This window comes from Bacillus rossius, chromosome 5, assembly GCF_032445375.1.
Source record: "Bacillus rossius redtenbacheri isolate Brsri chromosome 5, Brsri_v3, whole genome shotgun sequence".
NCBI classification, from domain to species: domain Eukaryota; kingdom Metazoa; phylum Arthropoda; class Insecta; order Phasmatodea; family Bacillidae; genus Bacillus; species Bacillus rossius.
The window spans coordinates 36,913,779-36,931,636 of NC_086333.1; the positions used below are offsets into that span (position 1 = coordinate 36,913,779).

Genomic DNA, 17,858 nt, shown 5'->3' on the forward strand with positions numbered 1-17,858 from the left:
TACCGATACCAATTCCGATATTTCCAAATTTACCGATCCGATACCCGATCTGATAATAGGCCTATCTCATTTCTAACACTGATTCTATAAAATTGTGGTTTTGGAGTATTGTTAGAGACAATAATGAAAAATGTTAATTATTAATAAAACATACTTATGTGAATGTATATTATTTTTATTAATTGTAAAATATTGTAAATTCACATTAAATGAAAGGTAATAATGAAATTATCATAATGGCCTACAAATAAGCTCTCTAAATTCAAGGTCTTAAAAAATCAAATTATTTTTCAAGGCCACATAAAGAAAAATTCTGGTGTAGGTATTACCTACAGTATGCAAAAAACATATTGTAACTACAAGGAAACAAATTTCAGATTTTTGTGGAGAAATTTTAGCATTTGAATGTGTTCAGGTGAAAGGCGATTCCGTTTTTTGGTACAAATTCCACCTGCAGAGCTAAACAATCTTTCAGAATGAATTGAGGCAGGTGGAAAGCCAAGATATATTCTGGCTAACAATTTCAGTCTCGGAAAGGTTGAATTTGCCTTCCAGTACGCCAGTGGGCTGTCATTCAATGGTATGTTTGGTTCTGATAGATACTGTGCAACTTCATTTGATAAACTATTTTCAGTTTTTGAGGCTGTCAGTGAATCTTGAATAAACTGTGAACAAATAACTTGAAGAGCTGATTTAAATTTCTCTGTGTTACTTTACGGCGGCATTGCGCATTGTACTCACAAAACAATAATGCTTATAACCCGGACAGCTCTATACTAACAACACAGGTGGGGGTGTGAAAAATAACATAGCGGCAAGAGGCATGCCGTCTGCCATCTATCGGACTGAGGTGAAAACAACGCCACGTTTTCACACAAAAATCTTGTAGCTGTTCGGTATTAGTCTTTAGTGTATTTGCTTATAATGTATGAATCACGAGTCACTGCATGTACTTAGTCCAGTGTCTCAACTGTAATCTATGAAAAATATCATCTGAAAAACATCAAACTTTTGTACCCTTTGTAAAATTTCATCACGGTAAACGACACGCTAGAAAGGAAGGTCTTCAAGTAGAAAATTTTGTGACCATTTTTCAAGTGTATCACTCCATTTATTGGTGCGAAAACATGTTAAAAATACGTGAAAAGTAATTTCAATACAACTTTGAAACGTACTGCAGAGTTTATAAAACCACACATCTTTATTTATGTTGTTGGCAATGCACTCAATATGGCCAACATAATACCTATGCTTCAACTTGCCCTACTTAAACACGTTTCATATTTTAGCTTTTGTAAAACTTACATAACGTCTTTGTATAGAACAGCAGTTGGCGACGATGAAACGACACGGAAAGAAAATGCCTGTTATATCAAGCAGCAACTTTATTCTTCAACATGTGTACTTATAGCTACACCACTTATTAAATTAAATATCGTAATTATTTTCGTTTATGTTTTCAATTTATGTACACTTAGCGAACTTCGAAAATTCATCAAGCTAAAACATTTTGCGAATATCTGAAACGAATAAATATGCACCAATGACTGGGATTTGTGTACACATGGAAGAATTGTACTGTCGAGATGCATTGTATATCAGAAAGAAGAAATAGGCTTGAAATTGTTTCAGTGGAAAATATGCTTGGAATTACTAAGTAATATGGTGACGTGAAGAAAGATAAATTACGCCCACGGAAAATAAGCTTGGAATTACGGTTAAGATTATGTGAGAAGTATTATTGGCGAGAGCAAACATTGGTTATCAAAATATCGCAAGTATTTACTGATGTCCGATATTGAAAGATGTGCCGATATTACAGATCTCCGATATCGAATATTGAATATCGCCATCACTAAAAAGAATATCTAATCTTTCCCAACAAACCTGTAATGCAATTAGGCTTCAGATCATTGCGAATCAGTCCACTGAAGAACAAGAAATCGCAAGAGAAGAGCGCCGCGTTAGTATGGCCCGACTTCGTGCTTCACAAACACAAGAGCAAAGAGAGGCAGCCCGTGAAACGGCTCGGTTGGCAATGAGAATTCGTCGAGCTTATAGCACAGATCAACAACTAGATAATCTTCAACGCGCAAGAAGAAATGCTTTAAGTGTTGATTTGAATCGAGCAGCATTTCTACACGATTGCACAATTGATTACAGCTTGCATACTTTTGTTTGCGAACATTGTGGCACATTGAAGTTTGCTGGAGAAACGCCTGGATTGTGCTGCCTTAATGGAAAAGTGACATTGCCATTATTGACTCCGCCACCTGAGCCATTGCATTCATTGCTTTGTGGCGAAACATGAGAATCACAGTATTTCCTAGCAAACACTCAAAAATACAATGGCCTTTTTTAAATGACTTCATTTGGGGCAGACATTATCGAAGAACAGGGATTTAATCCGACATTCAAGGAACTTTATTAACTCTTGTCTTTTCCTCTAAAATAAATAAGGCATGCTAAAATTTCAAAAATTTGTGATTATAAATCAGTAATAATAACTTCACTTTCGACTTTACAGATTCAAGGCCACATTTACGATTGAATTTGATTATTGCAACCCCTTGAAGATGCACAGCATAAATTCTTACTTCATAGGCAATATGGAGAAACAACTTGATCGGCATCAAGAGATCAACACAGCAATGAAAAGAACAATTCTTCAAGATTTGCAGAAACTACTTCATGAACATCATAAATTGGTCAGGCTGTTCAAGACTTCATTGGAGCGCATGCCAAATAATGACTACAAAGTCATGATCACAGTGGATAAACGACCAGCTGGAACACACGAACGCACATTTAACGCTCCAACAATAGATGAAGTTGCAATCCTAATTGTTGGTGAAAACTTGGAAACACGCAATATGGTGTTTACACATCGCGATTCCGGGCAACTGCAACAAATATACTATATGAGCAGTTCATATGACACGTTGAAATACCTGCTGATGTTTTGGCAAGGAGACGATGGATATCACTTCAATATCAAGATGATAAATCAATTGAATCAGTCATTCATTGTTTTCATTTCAACATGACATAAAATTTTACTCCGTTTGGTTTTGGTTTCCAAAAAAATGTAGAAGCACTCCTAATTTCCCAGGAAGTCACAAGAGTTGACTAAGAGATTAGGAGCTGTCTGTTTGGAGAATATTGGGCAAAGGGCTGGCAACCAATCTTAAAACATTTATTTTGACCCTTTTAAATATCCTAAAAGTGACCACCTGGGATTTAGTAATCACACAGTTCTGTTTACCCCTTCAGGGAAGACGGATGTGAGCTTTACTTCTAAGATACCAATTTTACTGTTTTTATTTCAGGTGAGGAAACTACCAAGAAGGTTAGCTCGAATTATTACTCATATCGTTTGATGTTTCGCCATAATGCTGACAACTATTTGCTTTGATTTCATCGATTGCTTCAGCAATATTGTGTCGACATGTACGTCAAATTCGAAACGGAGACCCTGACTTTCATTAGGTTGAACCAAGCCAAACTGCGTTTGGAGGAGTATATCCATTTTCGTGATGCAATTAGCACCGAAGAAGATGCAGCTAATGTTGGTCGATTGACTATTCTACCAGTTTCGTACACAGGTAGCCCATGTCATATGCATGAATATGCGCAAGATGCAATGACATATGTTCGTCATTACGGTCAACCAGATCTATTCATTACCTTTACATGTAATCTGAAATGGATAGAAATTGTTCAAATGCTGCTTCCCGGACATACATCAAGTGATCGGCACGACATCACCACACGTGTCTTCAAGCAAAAATCTGGTCGCTGATGAACTACATTGTTAAGCAATGTATCTTTGAGAATACTCGATGCTGGATGTATTAATCGAATGGCAAAAAGGAAGCTTGCCACATGCACTAATTCTTATTTGGTTAGTCGAAAAAATTCGACCACACCAAATAGATGATATCATATGTGCAGAGATTCCTGATCCTGATCCTGTCTACATGATGATGTTATTACGAATATTATTAATGGACTGTGTGGTGCCATTAATCCCCAATCACCGTTCACGGTCGATGGCAAGTGTTCCAAACGTTTTCCACAAAAAGTTATGGCGGAGACCATTATTAGCAACGATGGTTATCCACTGTATCATGGTCGATTTCCCGATGATAATGGTCGAACTATCACAACGAAAGTGAAAGGAAACAATTTCGTGGTTGACAACAGTTGGATTTTTCTATATTCTCCACTTCTTTCCAAAACATTCAAGACACATTGCAACGTTGAGTATTGCAATTCGGTGAAGTCCATCAAAACATCTGCAAATATGTCACGAACGGCAGCGATATGGCAGTTTTTGGTAGCCAAACCTCTAATAACAAAGATGAAATGACGCGCTATCAAGTCAGTCAATATGTGAACTGCAATGAGGTGATTTGCAGTATATTCTCATTCCCTATTCACGAATGTTATCCCACTGTTGAACATTTGGCGGTGCATCTGGAGAATGGTCAACGAGTTTATTTCACCACGTCAAATTTTTCTCAACGTGCTGAAGCACGTCCAGCGACAAAATTGACCAGTTTCTTAGCGATTTGCCAAAGCGATACATTTGCACGAAAGTTGCTTTACTCGGAGATGCCACATTATTACACTTGTAACGCTTCATTGAAGACATTTCAATGTAAGAAGCAAGGCGACGTGGTTCCTGGTAATCATTATGTGCATTTTACTGATGCTCTTGGTTGTATTTACAGAGTTCATCCAAAGAATGATGAATGCTTCTATTTGCGGTTGTTACTGGTGAATGTTCGTGGACCAACATCATTTGAATCACTACGAACTGTCAATGGTATAATGTGCCCATAATTTCATGCTGCATGTCAAGAGCTCAACTTGCTTGAAAACGATACTCATTGGGACCAGACAATCGCTGAAGCAATTATTTATGCATCTCCAGGAGATATTTGCTATCATCATTTCGTCATGCTTCCCATCGAATCTACATTACCTATGGAACAAATACAAGGATAACATGTCAGAAGTAATTTTACATCGAATTCGTGTCAGTTCAAGAAATCCTGATCTTGAGGTGAATGAGGAGATGCATAACGAGGCTTTGCTCTTGATTGAAGACATGTATTACCTCATGTTTAGCAGTTTGTTGGTCAGGTTAGGAATGCCAGCGCCAGATTGTGGAATGAAAGACACATTTAATCCAGAATTGTAAAGTGAACGTGAACATGATCAACATGAATTAGACCAATCAATTCAAACGAACGTACCCGTGTTGAACCCCCAACAAAAGGAAGTGTATGATACATTAATGAAGGCAATTTATGATGGAAATTGTTGCTTATTTTTCCTGGATGCCCCCAGTGGAACTGGTAAGACATTCCTCATGTCATTGATTTTGGCCAATGTTCGTGCAAGATCCGATATTGTGGTAGCAGTTGCTTCTTCTGGAATATCGGCCACATTGTTAGAAGGATGCCGTACGGTTCATTTAGCGTTAAACCTTCAAACTACTGAACAACCGATATGTAACATTGCGAAACACCCCACAATAGCCAAAGTTTTAGGAGCATCTATAATTATCATCTGGGAGGAATGCACAATGGTGCATAAACGTGCATTGGAAGTACTTGACAGAACATTGAAAAATCTGCGCAATGACTCAAGATGTTTTGGAGGCGCAATGATTTTACTGTCTGGCGATTTCTGCTAAACACTGCCAGTAATTCTAAGATCGACTGCTGCTGATGAAATTAACGCATGCCTCAAATCATCAAATTTGTGGCGCTATGTGAAGACACTTCAGCTGGCAGCAAACATGAGAGTTGCATTGCTGAACGATTCATCTGCTGAAGATATCTCCAAGCAATTGCTGACTATCGGTAATGGCCGTGTTCCTGTCAATGATTCGAGCGGATTGATTTCGTTTCCTCAGAATTTTTGCAATTTCGTCTCATCGAAAAACGAGCTTATCAACAAAGTGTTCCCGAAATTCATTGCTAACCACAAAAATAACAAATGGTTGAGTGAGCAAGCAATGTTGGTGGCTAAGAAAAAAGATGTGGATGACCTAAACTTCGTAATTCAGAATCAAATCATTGTTACTCTGAATTTATTCAAATCTAATGACTGTGAAACAAACAAAAACGAAGCAACCAACTATCCAACTGAATTTTTAAACTCCTTACATGTGCCTGGCTTACACCGCACAATTACAACTGGAGGATGGCTTGGTTGGCATCAAGCTTCGAATTCTAAACCAACCAAAACTATGCAATGGAACACGTTTGGTGATAAGAAAACTGATGATCACTGTGATTCAAGGGATGATACTCAAAGAATAATTCAAAGGTGAGGAAGTTCTCATTCCGAGGATTCCGATTCGTCTTGCATTTGCCATGACGATTAACAAATCATAAGGCCTATCCTTAAGTGTTTGTGGTCTTAATCTAAAAAATTGCATGATTTTCTCATGGTCAATTGTAAGTGGTATGTTCACGTGTCGGCAAACCATCCGCTTAATATGTTCTTGCGCCTGATAACGAAACGAAAATTGTCGTATATTACTAGGTGCTTCACTGAAGAGAATCAACCCGAGTGCAACCCATGAAGCAAAATACATAGCTTCTATAAAGCAAATGTCTTGCTGACACGCCATTGAAATACTTGATTTTTGTACTTTTATTGAATTTTTATTATTCATTTTATTGCGTTAATAAAAACCTAAATTAAGTTTAGCTAAAAGCTAAAACAACATTCATTGACTGTTAGGCGGTACGAAGTTCGCCGAGTCACCTAGTTAAATATAAACAGTTTTAGACCTATCACTTAAAACTTGCAGTGCGCCTGCATTCGCTTCTTTGTACTTGTAACAACACTCCAATACAGTTTATTTACTAAATTGTTAGCAAATAAAATCACAGCATGAAAATATGATGTTAATTTTATATGTATTCAATTCATCTTTGAAATGCCCCAAAAATTTTATATAAAAAAAATACTGCTTCACCAAACACACCACAGAAAGAAATAGCAATTTAAAATTTATCTTGACAACTTTAAATCAACTTTAAAAAGAGTAAATTATAAACAAACACACATTTTAACAGTAAATGCTGAATCTGATATGGTGGTTCTTAAATTTTATAGATGTGTCATTGTACACTGTTCATGTTTAGTCAAACATTGCCTAAGAAAATCTCCACATAAAATTTACAAGAGGCACACCAATTCTATGTACTATTTTCATCATAATTATTAACACTTGGTCATTTTAATAAAAGTGTGGTGACAATAGAAAATCAATATTACTGTAACCTTTTATTAACTATAAATATTTTGTACAACCCAATAAATACAACAAATCCTGAGGATACACATAACAAAAACAGCACCAATAACAATTTGTCAAGGCAGTTAAATTTCATCACAACAACTTTGACACTTTACATTCAATCTGCTCAAAAAATACTTATTTTCACACAAAAAGAATAACTGCACAAAGTACTGTAACTATTACATTAAATATCATGCAAGGAAAACATCTTTAATACTGACTGAATGGGTAAAATTTGTTGCTCTTACAGATTTTATTATAAACTTTGTACTTCAACCATAATGCACAATTAATTGAAAAAAAAATTACTTTAGTGCTAATTATTTTCTTGAAAAATATCTTCTATGCAGATCTCAAAAATAAAATTATATACAAAATAAAACTGATACGTTAACTTGGATGAACATTAAAACCAAAATATGTACGTAAAGAAAATAATTGAAACTGTTTTAACTGGAGAAACAGTTTGGAATGCTTTTAGTACATGATTTACACATTCAGAAAGGCCCGTCGCAGATGAGCTGATAAACGTCTTACTCTAATCGGATTCAGTTTTTGGAGGAAATTGATGGGTGTAACACACGCTCTGCTTCTGTTCCATTTTTCATGGCATAGGAGCGGACAAGAACATCAACACTACAGTTTGTAGCATAAAAATTTAAAATAAAAATAATCTGTTTTGTAAGCTTCCCCTGCAGCCTGAGGTTGTGGATCCTCAAAAAAGCATGTTTCCTACACTTATTCAAAAAGACTTTACCTACTCAGTCCATTTTACTTCAGAAGCAAAATGGTAAAAGAAAACTTGAGTGCACAGTATTATTTGATGTGTTAAGTTTGGTGTATTGCACCTAGCGAGTATTTTCAACAATCTGCATTATAGCATACAGACATAATTTTCAGTCACTTAAGAGTAAGTATTTCGGCTCTTGAATTTATATCATACAGACTGTCTTCTGCTTTGCAAAAGGAGCACAATGTTATGCAGCCTTGCGTTCCACCGACTGAAATGTTGGCAATCAAATTCATATAAGAAATTCAACCCCAGCTTTACAACATACACAAATTTTAAAAAGAAAATTAAGACTTTATCCACAATTGAAGTTACAAATGAGAAAATTTTGACTAAGTGGCCTGCATATTAATTATATAAGCTCTATACACACAGCATGTTACGTATTTATCGTACATTCATAAAATAAATCTCATTTCACTGTTGTACTTATGTACTTGCCATCTCAATTACTTTATGTTAAAATGATAAAGAAAAAAGTTTGAATATAAAGTACATAGTTTGAAAAAGAACAAACTTAACCCTCTTAGTGCCAAAGTCCGATAAATCGGCTTTGCCTTGTTGTGCGAAAATTGCCAGGGCCGAAAAATCGGCCCGATTTTTTTTTCCCGTTTTCAAGACAGTTTTTGTTACTAGCAGCGCATTCTACCTTTGTCAAATGAAGTGTCCTACTATCTAGTTCCTTTTTCTGTTAACAGGTAGCGAAAGTGTCCTACTATTTAGTTCTTTTTTCTCACAACAGAGAGTATAAGTGTCATACTGCTGGACATCGCACAGCGTTAGAAACCGCGTTTTGCTGCATTTCTTTATTCTAAAGAAACACTTTCCCTTTTCAAAAAAAAAATTGTTTCTTTTGTAAATTCTTTATTTTAATTCTTTTATGTCATGAAATTTTTTTCCGGCAATTTCTACAAATGTATTTTTTCAAAGTTATGACAACAATGGTTCATTTTAGGTAAACGGTATATGTAACTACCAGTTTCGTGGATATTACAAATTGCATAGGATTTTATACCGTTGATTATTCTGCGTTGAAAATTATTATTATAGTAATAGTAAACACGTTTTCCCGCATATTTCTCAGTGGAAAATGATGTTATTCTATTTTTTTATACTCTATTATTCAAACTAATACCACCGCGAAACTTTGTGCGATCAAGGCTTTTGTTCTCGTTTTCATAATAATGTCTCGGAAAAGAAAATACATTGCGGGTAAAGATGACAAAGAAATGCTCGACTATTTTTATTCGCTCGATAGTGATATTTGTGAAAGTGATACAACAAGTGACAACGAAACAAGTACCGATTAGGTAGAGGATTTACCATCTACTTCAAACACACCGAGACTTACTCCAGTGGCTGCGGTTAGATATATTACAGCCGGTGCATCACTTCGTACGAATTCAGGCGATAGTTCAAGTGATTCGTCGTATGAAAATGAACTTACTGACGTAAATAATATAATCAGGTCTTCTTGTGAAAACATTTTCACCACCAAAACACAACATACCCCAGGTTTAGAAAATGCTGGACCAAACATTTACCACCTCGAAATTCGAAGCAAATAGCATTTTTCCAGCTAATGTTTACTTTTTCCTTACTACAGCTTCTGGTAAAGGAAACCAATAGATACGCTCAGCAGTTTTTATATTTTTAATTGAAAAAAAAGTGATAATGTAAAATGCTGATAAACCAAGTCAAAAATTTTCTTCTAAAATTTGAAAGTCAGTTTCACCTAAATTTGTATAAAAACATACAATAGTTATGCATAATTTTTTAATAATATCGTTTACTTTTTAAATACCATACATTAATAACAGACTTATAATTATTAAAAAAATTATAAAGATTCAAAATACACTAAATAGTTGGAATTAGGCTAAGAGAAGATTTCATTAGAATTGTCACACAGTTAGAAGAGCAATGATTTTTTTTTTTTTTCAAAAAATTATTATTACAATAAATATTGGAAAAAATTACATTGCTATTATACTATCATAAAGAAAAACAATTAAATATTTAAAAAAAATTCAAACAAAAGAATATTACTGACAAAACTACTCCCTATCCACATTACAATCCATAAAAAATATTTAATAATTATTATTTTTTAATTTAAAAATCAACAAAAATAAAATAAGATGAAAATTTTTATGTTTAAACATGAGAAGTGACAAAAGAAAACATTTATCTATAAACAGGAGAAATTTCATAGTTATAACACTAAAGGTTAAAAAGTTATTAAAATTAAACTCTAGAGATGCAATTTAGTTAAAAAAGACCTGGCAATATTAGCATTACCATCCTAGCAGAGGCTGGCACTAAGAGGGTTAAATAGACTGCAATGTTTTTTAAAAATTAGTCAAGATTTAGTAATGTCACATTTCCACATTTTAATTGAGATATGAGAAATAGTCCCTCACATTCGTAATTTGAGAGGAGACACTTAATTTGGAGACAGAAATGACTACTAGGCATTGGAGAAATTTGTCCTCGTACGCGAGTATGACTGAAGAATCATGTAGGGTTTTGGTCAGTCCATTTTCTATATCAAACATACTTCATAGTTAAAATTTCTAGCCATGGTAAAAGAACTAACACTTGGTAACATAAACCTGTAAAAGACATTGTCTTCATCCTCATTTTCTCAACTGTTTCAGGATCTCAGTCTCGGTCGTGTCACTGGCAAAGCTGGACTTGTGTTCATTGTGAAGGGGTGGTTGTTTCCCTGTGGTGGTAAAATGAGTGAGTGAACGAATGAGTTGGACTTAATATCTCGTCATCGAGGTCATTATGGATGACGAGGGGTAAAGTGATGTGAATGGTGTATTGATGGAATAAATAGGTGGTGGAAATGGGAGAAAACCCTGAGAGAAACCCATCAGCTTATGACAACATCCACGTTTCCCAATTGCGAAAAATCCAGTGCTGACCCCGCTTGGAATGGATCCCAGTTCATCGTTGTGGGAGTTCGGTGACCTGAGACCACTCAACCACGATGGCTTTCTGGAGGAAACAGAAAGTTATACAACACTGGATGGAACACCAGACTGCAAATTGGATGAAGATTCATGGAAAGTGTGTGCTCTGACATTATTTTTCATTGCACAAAATGTCTGTCCAGGTTCCATTATGATTGCATTGCAGGACTGCAGACAACAATGCTTTTATCACCTTATAGATGTGCAATACAGACTGTAGATTTTGTTGGATCAGACTGCCTATGAATTGCTAGATATCTATTTTTTTTAAACGCAATAACAGTATCAGTTTTAAATGGCTCGTGTGCGACGGGCCTAAGGGTTATCAGCCTTGCAGGACACATGCTAAGCAATTACATGCTTTCTTCAATATACAATTTGATTTTTACAGTTAAAAAGTTCTTTGTACCCACTTATACTACTAGTTCATCCCATAAACAAAGCAGTAGCAGTTTTTTGGCTTTTTTTTAAAATTAATACATCTTACACTCTTGAATTAATAACATTTATTCCTGGCAATTCAAATTAATTCTTTCCCAACAAAAGATACACTTGCTACTTAACTTAATTTCTATTACATCTGCTAGCTGTCAATGAAAAAAAAAAATGTACGAGTAACAGGCTACAAACTGAAATTGAAAACATCTCAAATAAAGGTTAAAAAAAATGTTTTAAAATAAAACTAGGACTACCACTAAACTGCATAAATTTTAGTTTCAAATTCAATAAGACATTTCTTAAGAAGATCAATCAAAAAGACAAATCAAGACAAAGTTTTACTGGCCAACATACTTAAGTAGAAAAATAATTCAATTTACCTAAAAAAAAAATGTAAATGAGAAACATAAACCGGCAACTTAACCAAACTAGATTAACTTTTTTTGTCAATTATAACAGCAGAAAAGAAGACTTTTGCAAATTTCAATATTTTTTGAAAGTGTTTCTCATAACACTATGAGAATTAAATTTTTAGCAAAGAGGTGTAGGAATGGGAGTAGTATGATAGTACAGTATTGAAGAAACTATAACTTTACACTCAGGGGCCTATCTCAGTATGAACATGCTTTAGTTGGATGCTTTTCATTTAACAACCTAATGGCCTGGTAGTATGGGATCATTTTTATAGAGAAATTTTACATCTAGTATAACTGAAATCAATGTTCTACAAACTTTCAATTAAAACAGCTTTACCAGAATTACATGGTTATTTTTGTTCAATAAATGAATAATTTGGATGAACTATGTATCATGTGAGACAGCAAAACTTGCTTTATTGTCTTGTAAAACCTTGGAATCACTTATTTAAGGCCAAAATTACTGGTACATTGTTGATGTCTAAACAGCTAGGGTCTACACACGTGCCATAATGGCATATCCATAAATAATCATCATTTAATGTTGGATTGTATCTTTGTCACCCATTACAACACACACTAGAATAAAACAGGCATTTTGACAGCTTACACTACTTATTTTTATTACAAGTTCATGCTGAGTTTGTACCAGGGGCGAAAATTCCACGGAACCAAGGGAATCGTCGGTTCCTCTACTTCCAGGACGGATAAAATACCTTTTTAATTAGATTCTGAATCTGTTACTCCAATGAATTATTCCAGTAGAATTACTAGTTTTAAAACGGACAATAAATTTTCGAGGCAACGTTTATTATTCACTTCTCTCTTAAATACCACAATCCATTTTCTGTTGACCTGTTCTTACACCGAAACTCAGCGCTCGGCTATCTTCACATATTCTGCGTACCATGCAGCCGGACTGGAAAACCAAACCCGCGCTCCGCTCACTTTTCTCCCACAATAAATGCATGTGTATGACGAATTAAAACGTAGTTAAAGGATTGATTATATAAAATTTTTTTTACAGTAAACGTCTTTAAGATCCCCACTACACAGAATGGATTGTTGAAAAGTAGTGAAATGTAAACTCGTCCCTCGGCAGGTCTAGGCCATGCAGGTTATACACTGCAAAAGGACCAATGGCTGGCTTTGCTTCCACCAGGCATACAAGCAGAAGAGGGGAAGTTAGGGAGGAAACATAAAGTGGGAGGAAAAGGGGAGCAGAAGGGAGAGAGATAGAAGTCTGTAGACAAAGACTAAGGCATTCGGCCAGTGTGGCTGTGACTGTGTTTGAAAAGTAGCACTCTAAAACTCATCGTAGTAATATATTTGATTACAAACATTTTTTTAGTTTTAATACCAGCTCCTGACATGACGCACATGTTTACTGATGCTCAATTGAAAATCAGGGATTTTGAAAGAAATTTTTAAAAGAAGATTTTACAGCTTTCACAAATGCCTTACGAGTTGGAAACAAAAAAATATTTTATTTTTTGGGCCTAGTTTAATGTGCACGTAGTTGGTTATAAGGTACAATATTTCTTATTGTGTCGTTGTGTGATGCTGACATATAATTAATGTTGGTATATATAATTTTATGTATAAGTTCTATACATAATTGTAAAAATCACTTTATAATTGTTAACATATTGAGTTATAAAAATGATTAATGGTTAAAAATAACAATTAAGTTATGCGCCTTCAAAATCGTAGAACAGTTAACCAATGTGAAAATTCCTGATTTTTAAAATGTTTAAAACCCTATTTAAAACCTTTCGCCCCTGGTTTGTATTTTAGTTTTATACCTTCCAAAACACACACAAAGTTTCGCTGCCATGCCCTACTGGCAATTAGGAACAGCAAATATACCACTCTAGAAAGAATTGCTTCTTTTCAAATATCTAAACACGTAATACAAAATAACAAGAAAACATACACATGCACATCTGACCATGACAATACAGAAACATATTCTACTTGATAACCCATTACTGTTTCATAATTTTGCTCATTCAAACAATTAAATAATTACATTACAGTTACACTTTGATGGAAACATTACAAATTACCAGTCAAAATGTTCATTTATGAGCACAATTGACTTTCAATGTAAGAAAAGCCATTATTACGATCACTTTGAAGTTAATAGTAACAGCACAACACTGCATTTTTTTTACTGTTTTTTAAAATGTGTTTCCCCCAACTGCTTTTTTCAATACTTTATAATTTTTTTTAACTTTTTTTTTTTAATAATCCACTTCTTATAGCTAACACGTGCCATGAAATGATATTCATATATTTATTTTGCTTCCATTGTTAACTGTTCCCACAATCCTGGTGAAAGTAACCACATTACTACGTAATACTTTGTTTTCCATTTCCAACCTAACTACCAAGGATTCCAAAACTACACTAAACACCTTCACTTGTCAGCTCCCCAGCACTTCTCTTCTCAAACAAGAAAGTATACATTATAACCAAGCCCTGCAAACGAAGTGTACACTGTGTGGCTTATCATTTTCAGACTTTTCTGTGTTCAACACATAGTATTCACTCGCGTAATGTCCGCCCTCGCATAATGTCCGCACCCTTTATTTATATATCCTTAAAAGAAAAAATTAAAAATTCGCATAATGTCCGCACCAGTCGTCTACGGCGGGCAACACAACTTTGGCCACCCCTAAAGGACGCAGTACGAATGGAAAGTTGACGGCTCTGTAAACAAAGCTGTGACCTTGACTGTCCTTTCTCTCCTGTTCTGAAAGGGTGGGGAAATTCGTTGAACTGAACAAAGCACGGTCAAAGGCCCCGCCCGCGTATAAGCCCCCCTCCTTGTTTTGTAAACATTTTTGAGAAAAATTTAAAAACGTGTTTTTCTGGGTTTATCTGAGGGCAGGGCAGCTTGGCATGCATCAATCAACAAGCCATGTATTGTGAGCGGCGGGAGGTGATTTTGTAAGTGTCCGTTCTCAGTAGGACCGTCGTGAGGCATGCCAGACGTAAGCAGTTAGTCGCCTATCTCAAACGACATAAAGATAAAGAAAGCTGGTCTCGCGCGCTGCCGCTGTGTTGATGTGGAGTGTTGTCGGAGAAGAAGAGGGGAAGTGAAGGAGGAAGGGAAGTGGGTCAAGGATTCTAACACTCCTTTGTCAGGTTGGCTGGCTAGCTGGCAGGAGGGAGATTAAGCCACGCCTCTGCCTCTCTCCCCTCCTGACAAGGCGCTGCCTCTGCCTCTCTCCCCCCCAGTCATAGCACTGCCTCGCCCCCCTGCGGAGTCGTTGCCTCTCTCTTCCTCTTGCTGCGTCGCTGCCTCCCCTGCCCATCCTCATTAGAACAAAGACGCACGACTTGAATAGAACACAAAATATTGTATTTTTGTATTTTTCCTCGCATAATGTCTGCACCCCATTTTTTTGGCCAAAAATGTGGTCAAATTACTGCGGACATTACGCGAGTGATTACGGTACTTATGATAGCCATAGCAACAACCTTAACTATGTTGCCTACACTGCTAATTTAGGCCCGCATCCATGGGCACAGTTACGGGGGGGGGGGGGGGGGGGGGGGAGAGGCAGGGGGCCCGGATGCCCCCTGGAATTACAAAGCCTCCTACTGAAGGGGCCCGCTTGCGCTTGCAAATCGTGGCTGTGCAACGGGATTGATAAATGTAAATGTCAAAATTATGTTTCATGGAAAACTTTCTATACATTATAAAAGTTTTCCGCTTATTTTCTGCACGTAGGCCAACATATCAGCAGGATACAGCATACAAGCACCCTCTATCCAGAGACCACTCGTGTTGGTTAAAAGCCACGTGCAAATTCTTGGGCTATGCAGGGCCTCATGTTCGCATCCCTGCCCACATCAAACATCTGCTTTGAGTTTCGTTAATGGTAGATGCATTACGTGTACACTGCATCTTTTTCCAAAAAAATTTATATACTGTTGTGACTATAGAAAATAAGTGCAGTACATACACTGAAGTAACATCAGTTTTGTGTTAGCAGGATAGTAATTTACCAAGTTTAAACAATTATCACTAAATTAATTAGATATGAATATCTACTTTGTCTAATGATGTAAAAATAAATTCTGACTAAGTTAAGTTTTTGATCAAACAGTTTAAGAATTCAAAACACAACTGTGTATGGCTATGAAGATAGTGATTCCTAGCCACTGTTTGTGCTGGGGAAGACAATACAATTACGTTTGCAGAGTTATTATTTTTTCATGTTTCTATAAAATGGCATTTATGCATAGTTTATGGAATGATAAAATCAATTTAAATTAACACCAGATCAACATATTTATGTTAACATGACAAAGTAAAATAACATTTGAACAACAACAAAGGAAAAACGAAATCACATATGACAATTGAAAGGTGAAAAACTTGCACACAAACATATGTAGTAACTAGAGACAAGATTTTATGGTTTTGTTTTTAGGCAAATTTTGTTTTTAAAACAAAAAATTTCAATGTTATTGCTTTTATTTTTTATAAACTCTGTTTATTCATAAAGATAGCAAAATTATCAATAAATACAACACTTACTTGTTCAATGATACTTACTTCACCAAAACAAAGTCCTTTTGACTGAATGATAAACTTTAAAAATATAATAATTTGTAATAAGCATGTCTTACTACTGGGAACAATAAAAAACAAATCAGCAAGTATATGTGCGTTTGTAAAATGTTCCAATGTTGTAATGTAAATTAGTTACTAATAACAGTTGCAATATAAAAAAAATCAAAATTTTTTTCCCAAAAATATTTAGTACGTATACATTTTGGTACTAACTCCATGCTAAATAAATTAAATTCATTAAAATTAATATGTACTATACTAAAATTTAACATTTTTGTAATCTGAGTTTAATTTTGAATAAATATGCTGATTAATTTCACGATTCATAGAGTATTAACTTGTTTATCAGCGTTATATGGTGTATAGACATGTTTTTTTTCTCTGTGTTTTTGGTTTAATCGCCATTCACCATACAATCTTGTCTCTACCTCACCATTCTCTCGGTCTCAGGCACTCCACACACCCGCGACACTCTCGGCAAGCTGACTTGTGACGGAACCCGCACCACACACACACACACGAGCTGCTCGTGTCCACTGCCCCGGACCAGGTGGCCAGCCGCCCCGTGCAGGGCACGCAGGGGCTCTACTCAAACTTGTGCTTCAGCTTCTGCTTGAAGAGCACGGGGACCAAGGACAGGACCGCCAGCAGCCCCAGGACCACCGCGGAGTACCACGACCAGGCGTCGCTCGACGCGGACAGCTCGTACAGCGTCTGGCCGGCCTGTATGGCCACCACCGACGGCGGGGCGACCCCTGGGGGCAGGCCACAGCGCTCCCAAACATGCCCGCCAGCAGTCGCGACTCGGAGCCCTCCCCCTCTGACTGCAACTTGCACTCCACGATTCAACGTTTCAGACTGACACACACTTTACAGGTCAGGGCTATGTTAGGAACCGTCACAGCATTTTCCTGGACTGGGCTTGGGGGTTCGAACCCAAGTCCTCGAAAATGTGCACACCATCTCGGTTGGTAAACAATACAAAATTAAATTTTCAAGGAAAAAAGGAAAAATGTTGAATTTCAAACACAAGCTTCCTCCTACACATCTTCTGGACCCACCATTGCCGCCCAGCCTTGTGAAGCACCCGAGGCAATGAGAAGAGCCAATCAAAGGTAGGCCCTGTTCTGATAAGCCACCTGGGCAACCAAACAGAGGCTTGGACCTGGAGGCCCACGATACTACAGCTTCCTCTCACTCCCGGCTTCCGGTCAAGTGCTGCGCAGCCTGAATGGTTAGTGCAACCACCACAATGTGCTCCGGTTCGGAAGATAAGACTTCACATAGCTAATATTTACACTTTTGAAATATT

At 36.4% G+C, this 17,858-nt stretch overlaps 1 protein-coding gene across 2 annotated transcripts in view; it reads right to left on the bottom strand.

Moving 5' to 3' along the window:
* Positions 1-3,852: 3,852 nt before the first annotated feature.
* LOC134531706 (transmembrane protein 41B) overlaps positions 3,853-17,858 on the bottom strand; it is a 47,110-nt gene continuing 33,104 nt past the window's right edge. The window contains exon 6 of one of the 2 annotated variants that reach the window (XM_063367520.1): positions 3,853-17,301. In XM_063367520.1, the coding sequence (XP_063223590.1) occupies positions 17,132-17,301 (170 nt within the window). In that variant the 3' untranslated portion in view covers positions 3,853-17,131. The remainder of the gene's footprint in view (positions 17,302-17,858) is intronic. The other variant, XM_063367521.1, reaches the window with a different exon arrangement.